At 47.3% G+C, this 20953-nt stretch overlaps 1 protein-coding gene across 1 annotated transcript in view; it reads right to left on the reverse strand.

Moving 5' to 3' along the window:
- LOC137384052 (CD9 antigen-like) overlaps positions 1-20953 on the reverse strand; it is a 629833-nt gene that overhangs the window by 177774 nt on the left and 431106 nt on the right. Inside the window, exon 3 of the mRNA XM_068057616.1 lies at positions 7523-7620. Within this exon, the coding sequence (XP_067913717.1) occupies positions 7523-7620 (98 nt within the window). The remainder of the gene's footprint in view (positions 1-7522; positions 7621-20953) is intronic.

Below are 20953 nucleotides of genomic sequence, written 5' to 3' on the forward strand. Positions count from 1 at the left end.
CAGTCCGTGCAGAAATGCAGCAAGACCTGGACAATATCCAGGCTTGGGCTGATAAGTGGCAAGTAACATTCCCGCCACACAAGTGCCAGGCAATGACCATCTCCAACAAGAGAGAACCTAACCATCTCCCCTTGACATTCAATGGCATTACCATCGCTGAATCCCCCACTATCAATATCCTAGGGGCTACCATTGACCAGAAACTGAACTGGAGTAGCCATGTAAATACCGCGGCTACAAGAGCAGGTCAAAGGCTAGGAATCCTGAGGCGAGTAACTCACCTCCTGACTCCCCAAAGCCTGTCCACCATCTACAAGGCACAAGTCAGGAGTGTTGTGGAATACTCTCCACTTGCCTGGATGAGTGCAGCTCCAACAACACTCAAGAAGCTCGACACCATCCAGGACAAAGCAGCCTGCTTGATTGGCACCCCATCTACAAACGTTCACACCCTCCATCACCGATGCTCAGTGGCAGCAGTGTGTACCATCTACAAGATGCACTGCAGCAATGCACCAAGGCTCCTTGGACAGCACCTCCCAAACCCGCGACCTCTACCAACTAGAATGACAAGGGCACACTACCATCTGCAAGTTCCCCTTCAAGTCACACACCATCCTGACTTGGAACTACATTGCCATTCCTTCACTGTCGCTGGGTCAAAATCCTGGAACTCCCTTCCAAATAGCACTGTGGGGGTACCTACCCCAAATGGAATGCAGCGGTTCAAGAAGGCAGCTCACCACCACCTTCTCAAGGGCAATTAGGGATGGGCAATAAATGCTGGCATAGCCAGCAATGCCCACATCCCTGAATGAATAAAAAAAATAAGGTGGTTGATGTGTCAGTAGGGGAGCACTTTTGGACCAATGACCATAACTCTATTAGCTTCAAGATAGTTATGGAAAAGGATAGGACTGGTCCTCAGGTTGAAGTCCTAAATTGGGGGAAGGCTAATTTCAATGGCATCAGACAGAACTCTCAAAAGTTGAATGGGAGAGGCTGTTTACAGGTAAAGGGACGTCTGGCAAGTGGGAGGCTTTTAAAAGTGAGATAGGAAGAGTTCAGGGCCAGCATGTTCCTGTTAGATGGAAGGGCAAGGCTGGCAAGTTTAGGGAACCTTGGTTGATGAGGGCTATTGAGGGTCTGGTCAGGACAAAGAAGGAGGCATATGTCAGGTATAGGCAGCTGAGATCAAGCGAGTCCCTCGAGGAGTATAGGGGATGTAGGACTACACTTAAGAAGGAAATTAGGAGGGCGAAAAGGGGCCATGAGATTTCCCTGGCAGAGAAGATAAAGAAGAATCCTAAAAGATTCTATAAGTATATTAAGAGTAAAACGGTAGCTATGGAGAGAGTAGGTCCCCTTAAGGATCAGTGTGGCAATCTATGTGTGGAGCCACGGGAAATGAGCGAGGTCTTAAACGAATATTTCTCGTCCGTATTTACCGTGGAGAAGGTCATGGAAGCTAGTGAGTTCAATGGACGGAACACCGATATCAACATTACAAAGGAGGGGGTGTTGGAGGTTTTGAAGCTCATTAAGGTGGATAAATCCCCAGGGCCTGACCAGGTGTATCCTAGGATGCTATGGGAAGCCAGGGAGGAGATTGCTGGGGCCCTGGCAGAGATTTTTGTATCATCGTTAGCCACGGGTGAGGTACCGGAAGATTAGAGGATAGCTGATGTTCTGCCTTGATTTAAGAAGGGCAGCAGGGTTAAGCCAGGGAACTACAGGCCGGTGAGCCTTACATCAGTGGTGGGAAAGTTATTGGAAGGGATTCTGAGAGACAGGATTTATATGCATCTGGAAAGGCATGGTCTGATTAGGGATAGTCAGCATGGCTTTGTGCATGGAAAATCATGTCTCACGAATTTGATTGAGTTTTTCGAGGAGGTGACCAAGAGGATTGACAAGGGCAGGGCGATGGACGTTGTCTACATGGACTTTAGCAAGGCCTTTGACAAGGTCCTGCATGGTAGGCTGGTCCAGAAGGTTCGAACACATGGGATCCAGGGTGAGCTGGCAAATTGGATACAAAATTGGCTTGGTGAGAGGAGGCAGAGGGTGGTAGTGGAGGGTTGTTTTTCAGATTGGAGGCCGGTGATCAGTGGTGTGCCGCATGGATCGGTGCTGGGCTCTCTGTTGTTTGTCGTATATATTAATGACTTGGATGTGAATGTAGGGGGCATGATTAGTAAGTTTGCAGATGACACCAAAATTGGTGATATAGTGGACAGTGAAGAAGGTTGACTAAGGTTACAACAGGATATAGATCAACTGGGAAAGTGGGCAAGGGAGTGACAAATGGAATTTAATGCAGACAAGTGTGAAGTGATGCATTTTGGGAAGTTAAACCAGGGCAGGACATATACAGTGAATGGCAGGGTCCTGGGGAGTGTTCTTGAGCAGAGAGACCTTGGGGTGCAAGTACATAGTTCCCTGAAAGTGACAACACAGGTAGACAGGTTGGTGAAGAAGGCGTATGGCATGCTTGCCTTCATCGGCCGAGGCATTGAGTATAAGAGTTGGGACGTCATGTTACAGTTGTACATAACGTTGGTTAGGCTGCATTTGGAGTACTCTGTGCAGTTCTGGTCGCTGCACTACAGGAAAGATGTGATTAAGCTAGAGAGGGTGCAGAAAAGATTCACAAGGATGCTGCCTTGTTTGGAGGGCTTGAGTTATAAAGAGAGATTGGATAGGCTGGGTCTGTTTTCCCTGGAGCGAAGGAGGCTGAGAGGGGACATGAGAGAGGTATATAAAATTATGAGAGGCATAGATAGGGTAGATAGCCAGAGTCTGTTTCCCATGGTAGGGGTGACTAAAACTAGAGGGCATAGATTTAAGGTGAGAGGGAGGAGATTTAAAGGGGATCAAAGGGGTAAATTTTTCACACAAAGAATGGTGGGTATCTGGAATGAGCTGCCAGAGGAGGTAGGAGGCAGGAACAGTAGCAACATTTCAGAGGCATCTAGACTGGTACTTGAATGAGCAAGGCATAGAGGGATATGGAACTAATGTAGGCAGGTGGGATTAGTATAGATAGGCTTTATGGTCAGCATGGACGCGGTGGGCCGAAGGGCCTGTTTCTATGCTGTACGACTCTATGATTCTGATTCCAGACACACACTGAGCTCAGACACACAGTTGCCCATGACCCCAGACACACACTGACCCTGACACACACTGACCCCCGACACACACTGACTCCTGACCCCAGACACACGCTCATCTCAGACACTAACTGACTCCTGAGCCCAGACAAACACTGACCCCAGACGCACACTGATCCCAAACGCACACTGATCCCAGATGTACACCAACCCCAGACACACATTGACCTCCGACCCCTGATGCACACCAACCCCAGAAACACAGTGACCCCTGTCCCCAAGCACACACTGACACCTGACCCCAGACACACACCGACCCCAGGCACACAGTGCCATCTGAAGGCAGACACACACTGACCCGAGAAATACACTGAACCCAGACACACAATCACCCCAGTCACACACTGACCCCTGAACCCAGACACACAATCACCCCAGTCGCACACTGACCCCTGAACCCAGACACACAATGACCCCTGACCCTAGTCACAAACCGACCCCAGACATACACCGAACCCAGTCGCACACTGACCCCGACCCCAGACACACACTGACCGTTGTCCCCAGGTTGACACTGATCCTTGAACCCAGACACACACTGACCCCAGACACACATGATCCCTAACACCAGACAAACACTGACCCCAGACACATACCGACCCCAACGCAGACTGAACCCTGACCCCTGAACCCAGATACACACACACTGACCCCAGACACACACACTGACTCTAGACGCACACTGACCATAACTCATACCGACCACAAACACACACTGACCCCTGACCCCAGACAGACATCAAGCTCAGACATACCCTGACCCCAGACACATACCGATCACAGACAGACACTGACTCCTGACACAGATTTACCCTGACCCCAGATACACACTGACCCCTGACCCACACTGACCCCTGATCCCAGCCACACACTGACCCAGACATAAACTGACTCCTGACCCCAGACAAACACTGACTCCAGACACAAACCAACCCCGATGCAGACGGAATCCTGGCCCCTGAACCCAGACACACGCTGACCCCGGACATACATTGACCCCAGATGCACACTGACCATAACTCATACCGACCACAGACACACACTGACCCCTGACCCCAGACAGACATCAAGCTCAGACATACACTGACCCCAGACACACACTGACCCCTGACCCCAGACACACACCGACCCCTGACCCCAGACAGACATCAAGCCCAGACATACACTGACCCCAGACACACACTGACCCCTGACCCCAGATACACACTGACCCCTAACCCCAGACACACACTGACCCCAGACATACACTGACACCTGACACAGACTTACCTCTGACCCCAGATGCACACTGATCCCAGATACACACTGACCCCTGACCCACACCGACCCCAGACACATACCGATCACAGACAGCCACTTGACCCCTAACCCCAGACACATACTGACCCCAGACATACACTGACTCCTGTCACAGACTTACCCCTGACCCCAGATACACACTGTCCCCAAACACTGACCCCTGATCCCAGATACATACCTAGCACAGACAAACACTAACCCCTGACACCAGACACAACTGATCCCAAACTCATACAGACACCAGACACACACTGACCCCAGACACACACTGACCCTAAAATAAAAGCAAAATACTGCAGATGCTGGGAATCTGCAATGAAAACAAGAAATGCTGGAAATACTCAGCAGGTCTGGCAGCATCTGTGGAGAGAGAAGCAGAGTTAACGTTTCAGGTCAGTGACCCTTCTTCAGAACTGGCAAATGTTAGAAATGTAAAAGGTTATAGGCAAGTAAAGCGGGGGTGGGGCAAGAGATAACAAAGGAGAACGTGTAGATAGGACAAGGTCATAGAATAGCTGACCAGAAGGTCATGGAGCAAAGGCAAACAATATGTTAAAGGTGTGTTGAAAGACAAAGTGTTAGGACAGAGAGGGTGTTAATTGACAGAAAAATAAACAGCCCTGGCCCAAAGCACAAACATGGAAAAAACAGAGGGTAGGTACATGGTAAAAAAATGAATGATGAAACAAACTAATGAAAATAAACAAATAAAAATAATAGATAATGAAAAAGAAAAAAAAAATTAACAAAAAATAAAAAGTGGGGCCTGTCATGCTCTGAAATTATTGAACTCAATGTTCAGTCCGGCAGGCTGTAGTGTGCCTAATCGGTAGATGAGATGCCGTTCCTCGAGCTTGTGTTGATGTTCACTGGAACACTGCAGCAATCCCAGGACAGAGATGTGAGCATGAGAGCAGGGGGGAGTGTTGAAATGGCAAGCAACCGGAAGCTCAGGGTCCTGCTTGCGGACTGAGCGGAGGTGTTTTGCAAAGCGGTCACCCAGTCTGCGTTTCGTCTCCCCAATGTAGAGGAGACCACACTGTGAGCTGCGAATACAGTATACTACATTGAAAGAAGTACAAGTAAATCGCTGCTTCACATGAAAGGAGTGTTTGGGGCCTGGGATAGTGAGGAGAGAGGAGGTAAATGGGCAGGTATTACACCTCCTGCGATTGCAGGGGAAGGTGCCGTGGGAAGGGGACGAGGTGGTGGGGGTGATGGAGGAGTGGACCAGGGTGTCGCGGAGGGAACGATCCCTTCGGAATGCTGACAGGGGAAGGGAGGGGAAGATGCATTTGGTAGTGGCATCACGCTGGACATGACGGAAATGGTGGAGGATGATCCTTTGGATATGGAGGCTGATGGGGTGGAAAGTGAGGACAAGGGGAACCCTGTCACGGTTCTGGGAGGGAGAGGAAGGGGTGAGGGTAGAGGTGCGGGAAATAGGCCAGACACGGTTGAGGGCCTTGTCAGCCACAGTGGGGGGAAATCCTCGGTGGAGGAAAAAGGAGGTCATATCAGAAGCACTGTCATGGAAGGTAGCATCATCAGAGCAGATGCATTGGAGACGGAGAAACTGGGAGAATGGAATGGAGTCCTTACAGGAGGTAGGGTGTGAAGAAGTGTAGTCGAGGTAGCTGTGGGAGTCGGTGGGCTTATAATGGATATTAGTAGACAACCGATCTCCAGAGATGGAGACAGAGAAGTCGAGGAAGGGAAGGGAAGTGTCGGAGATGGACCATGTAAAGGTGAGAGAAGGGTGGAAGTTAGAAGCAAATTTGATAAAGTTTTCCAGTTCGGGGCAGAAGCAGGAAACGGCACCGATACAGTCATCAATGTACCGGAAAAAGAGTTAGGGGAGGGGGCCTGAGTAACTGGAACAAGGAATGTTCGACATATACCACAAAAAAACAGGCATAACTAGGACCCATGCGGGGACCCATAGCAACACCTTTGATTTGAACACTGACCCTAGATGCACACTGACCCCAAACTCATACCGACCACAGACACGCATTGACCCCTGAACCCGGACACATACCGAACGCAGACAGACAACTGGCACAGACACATACTGACTCCTGATGCCAGACACACACTGACCCCGACCTCTGACACACACTGACCCCAGACACTCACCGACCCCAGCCAAGCACTGACCCCTGACACTCACCGACCCCAGACAAGCACTGACCCCTGACACTCACCGACCCCAGACAAGCACTAACCCCTAGCCCCAAACACACTCCGACCCCTGACAGAAACTGGCCTCTGAACCCAGACACACACTGACTCAGAAACACTCCAACCCCAGACAAACACTGACCCTGGCCCCAGACACACACAGAACCCAGATACACACTCGCCCCTGACCCCAGACGCACACTGAGCCCGACACCAGACACACACTGATCCCGATCCCAGACAAACACTGACCGCAGGCTCGCACCAACCCCAGACACACACTGACCCCTGGCCCCAGATGCACACTGACCCATGAACCCAGATATAAAACCAGCCCTGAACCCAGACAGGGACTGAACACTGATCCTTGACTCCAGACAAAAAAAAACCCTGAACTCCAGACTTAGACTGAACCCTGACCCCCAACTCCCACAGACCCCTGACCCCTGATACAGACTGACCCGTGACATGAAGCAGAAGACAAGTCTTGAACCCCCAGCCACACACCAATTCCTGGTCCCAGATGCATGTCCCATCACCCCAAATGCATGCCGAGCCATGACCCCAGACCTACATAAACCCCCAACCCCAGACACAGACTGACCCCTAACCCCAGAGATGCACTAATTAATGACCGCATATGCACAATGTCCCCTGATTCCTGACACATTTTGAGACTTGACCCCCAACACACACTGACCCTTGACACCAGAAGCAGATGGAGCCCAGATCGCAGACACACACCTACCGAAACACAAAAGCACATGCAGTCCAAATCACAGATGTACACCGACCCCTGACCCCCAGAAATTCCAGATCCCAGAAACACACTGACCATTGACCCCTGACCCTGCAATACTTACTGCTCCAAGTAAACACTGAGATTCATGCACCACTCCACAGCATCCGAGAAACCCCACCAGCATCATCAAGGCCCCAGTGGCGATCAGTGTGTACACTCCTGGAAAACAGCAAAGCAGAGTGAGGAAGTGAGGTGCAAGGCTGGGCTGAGTGGGAGGCTGAGGGAGGGAGGGAGAGAGGGCCAGGATGGGAGTGAGGTGCAAGGCTGGGATTGGCTGTAAGGGACGGCTGGACTACGAGGGCTGGACGGGGCTGGGTGGAATGAATGTCCCACCTTCCTCCTCAGGGTCAGGAAGCAGTTTCACAGTCACTGCTTCAACCCATGATCCACTGTGTTAGAGAGATGGAGGGAGACCGGCCCATGGACAGGAAGTGGATGGCCTGGCTACAGAAGTGCCCCCAATCTAGAGGCTTCAATCTGCCGTCCACTTCCTCACACATGAGCAGCTCCCATTTGCTCCCAATAACTCCATCCTCTTCCTTCCCCTTGGCCCTGTTCCAGCTCCCAGAAAAACTCCTCCATTCAGAAAACTTCAAACAGTCTATGTGCTGAATGGCAGTTACTGCAACGGCTGGAAATATGGTGAACTGTGAGGAGGATGGTGACAGACTTTAAGAGAACATAGACAGTCTGGTGGAATGGATGGACATGTGGCAGATGGAATTTAATGCAGAGAATGTGAAATGATTCATTTTGTTGGGAAGAATGAGGAGATATAAAGTAAAGGATACAATTCTAAATGGGGTGCAGGAGCAGAGGGACCTGGGAGTGTCTGTGCACAAATCATTGAAGGTGGCAGAATAGGTTGAGAAAGGATGCAGAGGCTAGTGCTTTATAACTAGAGGCCTTTCTAAAGTGTGGTGTCGAGAATTGAACACAATACTCCAGTTGAGGCTGAACCAGTGTTTTAGAAAGTTTAACCATATCATCCTTGCTCTTGTATTCAATATCTCGATAAAGCCCAGGATCCCACGTGCCTGTTTAACCACTTTCTCAAACTGCTCTGCCACAGTCCTCTGGGGTAGAGAATTCCAAAGATTCACAACCCTTCCAGTGAAATAATTTCTCCTCATCTCAGTCCTAAATGATCAGCCCCTTATCTGAGACTGTACCCCTGTATCCTAGATTCCCCGGTAAGGGAAAACAACCTCTCAGTGTCTACCCTGTCAACCCCTTTCAGAATCCTGTATGTTTCACTGAAATCACCTCTCGTTGTTCTAAACTCCAGAGAGTATAGGCCCAATTTACACAGCAGAGGACGATCATCACAGCCGAGGAACCAATCAAGTGAACCCTCGCTGTACCACCTCCAGAGCAAGTACATTCTTCCTTAAATATAGAGATCAAAACTGCACACAGTATTTGAAATGTGGTCCCACCAAAACCCTGCACAATTGCAGCTCATACGTCTTTATTCCTGTACTCCAATCCCCTTGAAATAAAGGCCAACATGCTATTTGCCTTCCTAATTGCTTGCTGTACCTGCATGGCAACTTGCAGCATTACATGCAGAAGGACAACCAAGTCCCTCTGAACAGCAACACTTGCAGGTTTCATGTCTTTTAAAACTTATTCTGCTTTTCTATTCTTACTACCAAAATGCATAACTTCACAAAAAACGCAGCAGTGGGGGAGGATAAACAGGGCAGTGGGGGAGGATAAACAGAGCAGTGGGGGAGGATAAACAGAGCATTGGGGGAGGATAAACAGGGCAGTGGGGGAGGATAAACAGAGCAGTGGGGGAGGATAAACAGAGCAGTAGGGGAGGATAAACAGAGCATTGGGGGAGGATAAACAGGGCAGTGGGGGAGGATAAACAGAGCAGTGGGGGAGGATAAACAGAGCAGTGGGGGAGGATAAACAGAGCATTGGGGGAGGATAAACAGAGCAGTGGGGGAGGATAAACAGAGCAGTGGGGGAGGATAAACAGAGCTTTGGGAGAGGATAAACAGAGCATTGGGGAAGGATAAACAGAGCATTGGGGGAGGATAAACAGAGTATTGGGGAAGGATAAACAGATCACTGGGGGAGGATAAACAGAGCATTGGGGGAGGATAAACAGAGCAGTGGGGGAGGATAAACAGATCACTGGGGGAGGATAAACAGATCACTGGGGGAGGATAAACAGAGCATTGGGGGAGGATAAACAGAGCATTGGGGGAGGATAAACAGATCACTGGGGGAGGATAAACAGAGCATTGGGGGAGGATAAACAGAGCATTGGGGGAGGATAAACAGAGCATTGGGGGAGGATAAACAGATCACTGGGGGAGGATAAACAGAGCAGTGGGGGAGGATAAACAGATCACTGGGGGAGGAAAAACAGAGCATTGGGGGAGGATAACAGATCACTGGGGGAGGATAAACAGAGCATTGGGGGAGGATAAACAGAGCAGTGGGGGAGGATAAACAGATCACTGGGGGAGGAAAAACAGAGCATTGGGGGAGGATAACAGATCACTGGGGGAGGATAAACAGATCACTGGGGGAGGATAAACAGAGCATTGGGGGAGGATAAACAGAGCAGTGGGGGAGGATAAACAGATCACTGGGGGAGGATAAACAGAGCATTGGGGGAGGATAAACAGAGCATTGGGGGAGGATAAACAGAGCAGTGGGGGAGGATAAACAGAGCATTGGGGGAGGATAAACAGAGCAGTGGGGGAGGATAAACAGATCACTGGGGGAGGATAAACAGAGCATTGGGGGAGGATAAACAGAGCAGTGGGGGATGATAAACAGAGCAGTGGGGGAGGATAAACAGATCACTGGGGGAGGATAAACAGAGCATTGGGGGAGGATAAACAGAGCATTGGGGGAGGATAAACAGAGCAGTGGGGGAGGATAAACAGAGCAGTGGGGGAGGATAAACAGAGCATTGGAGGAGGATAAACAGAGCAGTGGGGGAGGATAAACAGAGCATTGGGGGAGGATAAACAGAGCATTGGGGGAGGATAAACAGAGCAGTGGGGGAGGATAAACAGAGCAGTGGGGGAGGATAAACTGAGCATTGGGGGAGGATAAACAGATCACTGGGGGAGGATAAACAGAGCAGTGGGGGAGGATAAACAGAGCATTGGGGGAGGATAAACAGAGCAGTGGGGGAGGATAAACAGAGCATTGGGGGAGGATAAACAGAGCATTGGGGGAGAATAAACAGAGCAGTGGGGGAGGATAAACAGAGTAGTGGGGGAGGATAAACTGAGCATTGGGGGAGGATAAACAGAGCATTGGGGGAGGATAAACAGAGCAGTGGGGGAGGATAAACAGAGCATTGGGGGAGGATAAACAGAGCATTGGGGGAGGATAAACAGAGTATTGGGGGAGGATAAACTGAGCATTGGGGGAGGATAAACAGATCACTGGGGAAGGATAAACAGAGCATTGGGGGAGGATAAACAGAGCATTGGGGGAGGATAAACAGAGCAGTGGGGGAGGATAAACAGAGCATTGGGGGAGGATAAACAGAGCATTGGGGGAGGATAAACAGAGCATTGGGGGAGGATAAACAGAGCAGTGGGGGAGGATAAACAGAGTATTGGGGGAGGATAAACAGAGCATTGGGGGAGGATAAACAGAGCATTGGGGGAGGATAAACAGAGCAGTGGGGGAGGATAAACAGAGCATTGGGGGAGGATAAACAGAGCAGTGGGGGAGGATAAACAGAGCATTGGCAGAGGATAAACAGAGCAGTGGGGGAGGATAAACAGAGCATTGGCGGAGGATAAACAGAGCAGTGGGGGATGATAAACAGAGCAGTGGGGGAGGATAAACTGATCACTGGGGGAGGATAAACAGAGCATTGGGGGAGGATAAACAGAGCAGAGGGGGAGGATAAACAGAGCACTGGGGGAGGATAAACTCAGCAGTGGGGGAGGATAAACAGAGCATTGGGGGAGGATAAACAGAGCAGTGGGGGAGGATAAACAGAGCATTGGGGGAGGATAAACTGAGCATTGGGGGAGGATAAACAGAGCAGTGGGGGAGGATAAACAGAGTACTGGGGGAGGATAAACTGAGCATTGGGGGAGGATAAACAGAGCAGTGGGGTAAGATAAACAGAGCATTGGGGGAGGATAAACAGAGCGCTGGTTATTTGTGGAAGGAAAGAAATATCGAAGAGTGAGATCAGAGGAAAGCTGGTAAGTGACTGATTGACAAGTAATTCTTTCCGCTCTCGAAACAAGGGCATTGCTGTAAACTAGAATCCGGGAAGTTAAAACATTTAATTTAGCAGTCTAACAGGAAGTGAATTAATAATGAGAACTAGCACAGAGCAGGTCCAGAGGCATTATTTGAATTGATAGTTTAGCAAATTACATACTAGATTCTAAACTTGGAATGGAATTTTTGAAATATCATGGATGGGCAGCTGAGACCTGTTTGTAGCAATTCCTGAGCCCTGTGGGAATTCCAGGACATTCCATGTCTAGGAAGTGTCTCCAGCTGCTTCTGCTCAGGTTGAGGATTTCTGAGCTTGAGTGGTAGCTGGAGTCATTGCAGAGCATCAGGGAGCAGGAGAGTTCCCTGGATTTTATGTTCCAAGGGGTGGTCATCCCTCTGTCAGTGAAAGTTCAGGATAGTAGGTTTGGAAGAATAGGAAGAAGCAGGAAGTGTAGGAGTCTTCGGGATGTGTGCCACTGAAACCGGTACTCTGCACTGGAGACTGCTGTGAGTGATGATACCCTGAAGGAGTGCAGTCCAGACCATGCCATCAATGGGCAGGGACAATACAGGAGGGAGCAGTAATGTGCAGAAATGCGGTTGTTATTGGAGATTCCATAGTTAGGGGGACAGACAGGCATTTGTGTAACCATTGCATGAGTCCTGCATGCTTTGTTGCCTCCCTGGTGCCAGGTTGAAGGACATTGCGGAGAGGGTGCAGAATATTCTGCAGCGGCAAGGGAGTGAGCCAGAAGTTGTGGTACACATTAGTGCAACAACATAGAGAGAGCAGGTATTGAAGACCTACAGTTAGACTTTCAGGGGCTATGGAGGAAATTAAAAAGTAGGACCTTGAAGGTATTAATCTCTAGATTCCTCCCAGTGCCGTGCGCTAGCAAGAGTAGAAATAGGAAGATAGGGAGAATCAATGTGTGGCTTGAAGCTGGTGCAGGTGGGAGGGCTTCAGGTTCTTGGGGCATTGGGACCAGTTCAGGGGCAGGAGGCATCGAATGAAAAGGGACCAGTTGCTCCTCAACAGGACTGGGACCAATGTCCTCGAGGGAGGTTCACTGGTGTAGTAGGCAAGGGTTTAAACTAAACTGGCAGTGGGATGGATAGCAGCATACAGAAGTAGTAAAGAGGAATAAGGTGCATAAAGGACTGAGCGTGTTGGACAGTACTAGAGAAGGAGGTAGTACCATCTTAGATAGAAGCAGACTGAGAAGGACTATGACGAATACAGAGACAGGGATACAATGCATGCGCGTAACGCACAAAGTTACTCTGATTGTTGCCAGTCTCAGTACTAACCGTGTATTACTCTGATTGTTGCCAGTCTCTGTACTGACTGTGTATTGCTCTGATTATTGCCAGTCTCTGTACTGACTGGGCGTTACTCTGATTATTACCAGTCCCTGTGCTGACTGTGTATTACTCTGATTATTGCCAGTCGCGGTACAGACTGTGTATTACTCTGATTATTGCCAGTCCCTGTACTGACTGTGTATAACTCTGACTATTGCCAGTCCCTGTAAATACTGTATATTACTCTGATTATTATCAGTCTCTGTACTGACTGTGTATTGCTCTGATTATTGCCAGTCCCTGTACTGACTGTGTATTACTCTGATTATTACCAGTCCCTGTACTGACTGTGTATTACTCTGATTATTACCAGTCTCTGTACTGACTGTGTATTACTCTGATTATTGCCAGTCCCTGAACTGACTATGTATTACTCTGATTGTTGCCAGTCTCTGTAATGATTGTGTATTGCTCTGATTATTGCCAGTCTCTGTACTGACTGTGCATTACTCTGATTATTGCCAGACCCTGTACTGACTGTGTATTACTCTGATTATTGCCAGTCCCTGTACTGACTGTGTATGACTCTGATTGTTGCCAGTCTCTGTAATGACTGTGTATTACTCCGATTATTGCAAGTCACTGTACTGACTGTGTATTACTCTGATTATTGCGGTTCCCTGTACTAACTGTGTATTACTCTGATCACGGGCATTCTCTGTCCTGACTGTGTATTGCTCTGATTATTGCCAGTCTCTGTACTGACTGTGCATTACTCTGATTATTGCCAGACCCTGTACTGACTGTGTATTACTCTGATTATTGCAAGTCACTGTACTGACTGTGTATTACTCTGATTATTGCGGTTCCCTGTACTAACTGCGTATTACTCTGATCACGGGCATTCTCTGTCCTGACTGTGTATTACTCTGATTATTGCCAGTCTCTGTACTAACTGTGTATTACTCTGATTATTGCCAGTCTCTGTGCTGACTGTGTATTGCTCTGATTATTGCCAGTCTTTGTACTGACTGTGTATTACTCTGATTATTACCAGTCTCTGTACTGCCTGTGTATAGCTCTGATTATTGCCAGTCCCTGTACTGACTGTGTATTACTCTGATTATTGCCAGTCCCTGTACTGACTGTGTATTACTCTGATTATTGCCAGTCCCTGCACTGACTGTGTATTACTCTGATTATTATCAGTCCCTGGACTGACTGTGTATAACTCTGATTATAAGCAGTCTCTGTACTGACTGTGTATTACTCTGATTATTACCAGTCCCTGCACTGACTGTGTATTGCTCTGATTATTGCTTTTTGCTGCATTGACTGTGTATTACTCTGATTATTACCTGTCTTTGTACTGACTGTGTATTACTCTGATTATTACCAGTCTCTGTACAGACTGTGGATTACTCTGATTATTACCAGTCTCTGTACAGACTGTGGATTACTCTGATTATTACCAGTCTCTGTACAGACTGTGGATTACTCTGATTATTACCAGTCTCTGTACAGACTGTGGATTACTCTGATTATTACCAGTCCCTGTACTAACTGCGTATTACTCTGATTATTGCCTCTGCCTGTACTGACTGTGCATTACTCTGATTGTTGCCTGTATCTGTACTAACTGTGTATTACTCTGATTATAGCAAGACTCTGTCCTGACTGTGTATTGCTCTGATTATTGCCAGTCTCTGTACTGACTGTGCATTACTTTGATTATTGCAAGTCTCTGTACTGACTGTGTATTACTCTGATTATTGCGGTTCCCTGTACTAACTGCGTATCACTCTGATCACGGGCATTCTCTGTCCTGACTGTGTATCACTCTGATTATTGCCTCTGCCTGTACTGACTGTGTATTACTCTGATTGTTGCCAGTCTCTGTACTGACTGTGTATTGCTCTGATTATTGCCAGTCTCTGTACTGACTGTGTATTGCTCTGATTATTGCCAGTCTTTGCACTGACTGTGTATTACTCTGATTATTACCAGTCTCTGTACTGACTGTGTATTGCTCTGATTATTGCCAGTCCCTGTACTGACTGTGTATTACTCTGATTATTGCCAGTCCCTGTACTGACTGTGTATTACTCTGATTATTGCCAGTCCCTGTATTGAATGTATATTAGTCAGATTATTACCAGTCTCTGTACTGACTGTGTATTACTTTGATTATTACCAGTCTCTGCACTGACTGTGTATTACTCTGATTATTGCCAGTCTCGGTACTGACTGTGTATTACTCTGATTATTACCAGTCTCTGTACAGACTGTGGTTTACTCTGATTATTACCAGTCTCTGTACTGACTGTGTATTGCTCTGATTATTGGTGGTCCCTGTACTGACTGTGTATTACTCTGATTATTACCAGTCCCTGTACTGACTGTGTATTACTCTGATTATTACCAGTCTCTGTACTGACTGTGTATTACTCTGATTATTGCCAGTCCCTGTACTGACTGTGTATTACTCTGATTGTTGCCAGTCTCTGTAATGACTGTGTATTGCTCTGATTATTGCCAGTCTCTGTACTGACTGTGCATTACTCTGATTATTGCGAGACCCTGTACTGACTGTGTATTACTCTGATTATTGCCAGTCTCTGTACTGACTGTGTATTACTCTGATTATTGCTTTTTGCTGTATTGACTGTGTATTGCTCTGATTATTGCCAGTCTCTGTACTGACTGTGCATTACTTTGATTATTGCGGTTCCCTGTACTAACTGCGTATTACTCTGATCACGGGCATTCTCTGTCCTGACTGTGTATTACTCTGATTATTGCCAGTCTCTGTACTAACTGTGTATTACTCTGATTATTGCCAGTCTCTGTGCTGACTGTGTATTGCTCTGATTATTGCCAGTCCCTGTACTGACTGTGTATTCCTCTAATTATTACCAGTCCCTGTACTGACTGTGTATTACTCTGATTATTGCCAGTCCCTGCACTGACTGTGCATGACTCTGATTATTATCAGTACCTGTACTGACTGTGTATTACTCTGATTATAAGCAGTCTCTGTACTGACTGTGTATTACTCTGATTATTACCAGTCCCTGCACTGGCTGTGTATTGCTCTGATTATTGCTTTTTGCTGTATTGACTGTGTATTACTCTGATTATTACCTGTCTTTGTACTGACTGTGTATTACTCTGATTATTACCAGTCTCTGTACAGACTGTGGATTACTCTGATTATTACCAGTCTCTGTACAGACTGTGGATTACTCTGATTATTACCAGTCTCTGTACAGACTGTGGATTACTCTGATTATTACCAGTCCCTGTACTAACTGCGCATTACTCTGATCACGGGCATTCTCTGTCCTGACTGTGTATTACTCTGATTATTGCCTCTGCCTGTACTGATTGTGTATTACTCTGATTGTTGCCAGTCTCTGTGCTGACTGTGTATTGCTCTGATTATTGCAAGCATCTGTACTGACTGTGTATTGCTCTGATTATTGCCAGTCTTTGTACTGACTGTGTATTACTCTGATTATTACCAGTCTCTGTACTGACTGTGTATTACTCTGATTATTACCAGTCCCTGTACTGACTGTGTATTGCTCTGATTATTACCAGTCTCTGTACTGACTGTGTATTACTCTGATTATTGCCAGACCCTGTACTGACTGTGCATTACTCTGATTATTGCCAGTCCCTGTACTGACTGTGTATTACTCTGATTATTATCAGTCCCTGTACTGACTGTGTATTACTCTGATTATTACCAGTCGCTGTACTGACTGTGTATTACTCTGATTATTGCCAGTCCCTGTACTGACTGTGTATTACTCTGATTATTGCCAGTCCCTGTATTGACTGTATATTAGTCAGATTATTACCAGTCTCTGTACTGAATGTGTATTACTTTGATTATTACCAGTCTCTGCACTGACTGTGTATTACTCTGATTATTGCCAGTCTCGGTACTGACTGTGTATTACTCTGATTATTACCAGTCTCTGTACAGACTGTGGTTTACTCTGATTATAACCAGTCCCTGTACTGATTGTGTATTACACTGATTATTGCAGTTCCCTGTACTAGCTGTGTATTACTCTGATCACGGGCATTCTCTGTACTGACTGTGTATTACTCTGATTATTGCCTCTGCCAGTACTGACTGTGTATTACTCTGATTATTGCCAGTCTCTGTACTGACTGTGCATTACTCTGATTGTTACCAGTCCCTGTTTTGACTGAGCATTACTCTGATTATTGCCAGTCCCTGTACTGACTGTGTATTACTCTGATTATTGCTTTTTGCTGTATTGACTGTGTATTACTCTGATTATTACCTGTCTTTGTACTGACTGTGCATTACTCTGATTATTCCCAGTCTCGGTACTGACTGTGTATTACTCTAATTATTACCAGTCTCGGTACTGACTGTGTATTTCTCTGATTATTACCAGTCTCTGTACAGACTGTGGATTACTCTGATTATTACCAGCCTCTGTACAGACTGTGGATTACTCTGATTATTACCAGTCCCTGTACTAACTGCGTATTACTCTGATCATGGGCATTCTCTGTCCTGACTGTGTATTACTCTGATTACTGCCTCTGCCTGTACTGACTGTGTATTACTCTGATTGTTGCCAGTATCTGTACTAACTGTGTATTACTCTGATTATAGCAAGTCTCTGTCCTGACTTTGTATTACTCTGATTATTGCCAGTCTCTCTACTGACTGTGCATTACTCTGATTATTGCAAGTCTCTGTACTGACTGTGGATTACTCTGATTATTACCAGTCCTGGTACTGACTGTGTATTACTCTGATTATTGCGGTTCCCTGTACTAACTGCGTATTTCTCCGATCACGGGCATTCTCTGTACTGACTGTGTATTACTCTGATTATTGCTTTTTGCTGTATTGACTGTGTATTACTCTGATTAATGCCAGTCTCGGTACTGACTGTGTATTACTCTGATTATTGCCATTCTCTGTACAGACTGTGGTTTACTCTGATTATAACCAGTCCCTGTACTGACTGTGTATTACTCTGATTATTGCAGTTCCCTGTACTAACTGTGTATTACTCTGATCACGGCCATTCTCTGTGCTGACTGTGGATGACTCTGATCACGGGCATTCTCTGTACTGACTGTGTATTACTCTGATTATTGCCTCTGCCTGTACTGACTGTGTATTACTCTGATTATTGCCAGTCTCTGTACTGACTGTGCATTACTCTGATTATTACCAGTCCATGTTCTGACTGTGCATTACTCTGATTATTACCAGTCCCTGTTCTGACTGTCTATTACTCTGATTATTGCAGTTCCCTGTACTAACTGTGTATTACTCTGATCACGGGCATTCTCTGTACTGACTGTGTATTACTCTGATTATTGCCTCTGCCTGTACAGACAGTGTATTACTCTGATTGTTGCCAGTCTCAGTACTGACTGTGTATTACTCTGATTGTTGCCATTCTCAGTACTGACTGTGCATTACTCTGATTATTGCCAGTCCCTGTACTGACTGTGTATTACTCTGATTATTGCCAGTCTCTGTACTGACTGTGTATTACTCTGATTATTGCTTTTTGCTGTATTGACTGTGTATTACTCTGATTATTACCTGTCTTTGTACAGACTGTGGATTACTCTGATTATTACCAGTCTCTGTCCAGACTGTGGATTACTCTGATTATTACCAGTCCCTGTACTAACTGCGTATTACTCTGATCACGGGCATTCTCTATACTGACTGTGTATTACTCTGATTATTGCCTCTGCCTGTACTGACTATGTATTACTCTGATTGTTGCCTGTATCTGTACGAACTGTGTAGTACTCTGATTATAGCAAGACTCTGTCCTGACTGTGTATTGCTCTGATTATTGCCAGTCTCTGTACTGACTGTGCATTACTTTGATTATTGCAAGTCTCTGTACTGACTGTGTTCTTTTTTTCTTTTGGGCCTCCTTATCTCGAGAGACAATGGATACGCGCCTGGAGGTGGTCAGTGGTTTGTGAAGCAGCGCCTGGAGTGGCTATAAAGGCCAATTCTGGAGTGACAGGCTCCTCCACAGGTGCTGCAGAGAAATTTGTTTGTTGGGGCTGTTGCACAGTTGGCTCTCCCCTTGCGCTTCTGTCTTTTTTCCTGCCAACTACTAAGTCTCTTCGACTCGCCACAATTTAGCCCTGTCTTTATGGCTGCCCGCCAGCTCTGGCGAATGCTGGCAACTGACTCCCACGACTTGTGATCAATGTCACACGATTTCATGTCACGTTTGCAGACGTCTTTATAACGGAGACATGGACGGCCGGTGGGTCTGATACCAGTGGCGAGCTCGCTGTACAATGTGTCTTTGGGGATCCTGCCATCTTCCATGTGGCTCACATGGCCAAGCCATCTCAAGCGCCGCTGACTCAGTAGTGTGTATAAGCTGGGGATGTTGGCCGCTTCAAGGACTTCTGTGTTGGAGATATAGTCCTGCCACCTGATGCCAAGTATTCTCCGAAGGCAGCGAAGATGGAATGAATTGAGTCGTCGCTCTTGGCTGGCATACGTTGTCCAGGCCTCGCTGCCGTAGAGCAAGGTACTGAGGACACAGGCCTGATACACTCGGACTTTTGTGTTCCGTGTCAGTGCGCCATTTTCCCACACTCTCTTGGCCAGTCTGAACATAGCAGTGGAAGCCTTACCCATGCGCTTGTTGATTTCTGCATCTAGAGACAGGTTACTGGTGATAGTTGAGCCTAGGTAGGTGAACTCTTGAACCACTTCCAGAGCGTGGTCTCCAATATTGATGGATGGAGCATTTCTGACATCCTGCCCCATGATGTTCGTTTTCTTGAGGCTGATGGTTAGGCCAAATTCATTGCAGGCAGACGCAAACCTGTCGATGAGACTCTGCAGGCATTCTTCAGTGTGAGATGTTAAAGCAGCATCGTCAGCAAAGAGGAGTTCTCTGATGAGGACTTTCCGTACTTTGGACTTCGCTCTTAGACGGGCAAGGTTGAACAACCTGCCCCCTGATCTTGTGTGGAGGAAAATTCCTTCTTCAGAGGATTTGAACGCATGTGAAAGCAGCAGGGAGAAGAAAATCCCAAAAAGTGTGGGTGCGAGAACACAGCCCTGTTTCACACCACTCAGGATAGGAAAGGGCTCTGATGAGGAGCCACCATGTTGAATTGTGCCTTTCATATTGTCATGGAATGAGGTGATGATACTTAGTAGCTTTGGTGGACATCCGATCTTTTCTAGTAGTCTGAAGAGACCACGTCTGCTGACGAGGTCAAAGGCTTTGGTGAGATCAATGAAAGCAATGTAGAGGGGCATCTGTTGTTCACGGCATTTCTCCTGTATCTGACGAAGGGAGAACAGCATGTCAATAGTCGATCTCTCTGCACGAAAGCCACACTGTGCCTCAGGGTAGACGCGCTCGGCCAGCTTCTGGAGCCTGTTCAGAGCGACTCGAGCAAAGACTTTCCCCACTATGCTGAGCAGGGAGATTCCACGGTAGTTGTTGCAGTCACCGCGGTCACCTTTGTTTTTATAGAGGGTGATGATGTTGGCATCGCGCATGTCCTGGGGTACTGCTCCCTCGTCCCAGCACAGGCATAGCAGTTCATGTAGTGCTGAGAGTATAGCAGGCTTGGCACTCTTGATTATTTCAGGGGTAATGCTGTCCTTCCCAGGGGCTTTTCCGCTGGCTAGGGAATCAATGGCATCACTGAGTTCCGATTTGGTTGGCTGTATGTCCAGCTCATCCATGACTGGTAGAGGCTGGGCTGCATTGAGGGCAGTCTCAGTGACAGCATTCTCCCTGGAGTACAGTTCTAGGTAGTGCTCAACCCAGCGGTCCATCTGTTTGCGTTGGTCAGTGATTATGTCCCCTGATTTAGATTTGAGGGGGGTGATCTTCTTGATGGTTGGCCCAAGAGCTCTCTTCATGCCATCATACATTCCTCTGATGTTTCC

The sequence above is a fragment of the Heterodontus francisci genome, chromosome 25 (assembly GCF_036365525.1).
Source record: "Heterodontus francisci isolate sHetFra1 chromosome 25, sHetFra1.hap1, whole genome shotgun sequence".
In the NCBI taxonomy this organism is placed as follows: domain Eukaryota; kingdom Metazoa; phylum Chordata; class Chondrichthyes; order Heterodontiformes; family Heterodontidae; genus Heterodontus; species Heterodontus francisci.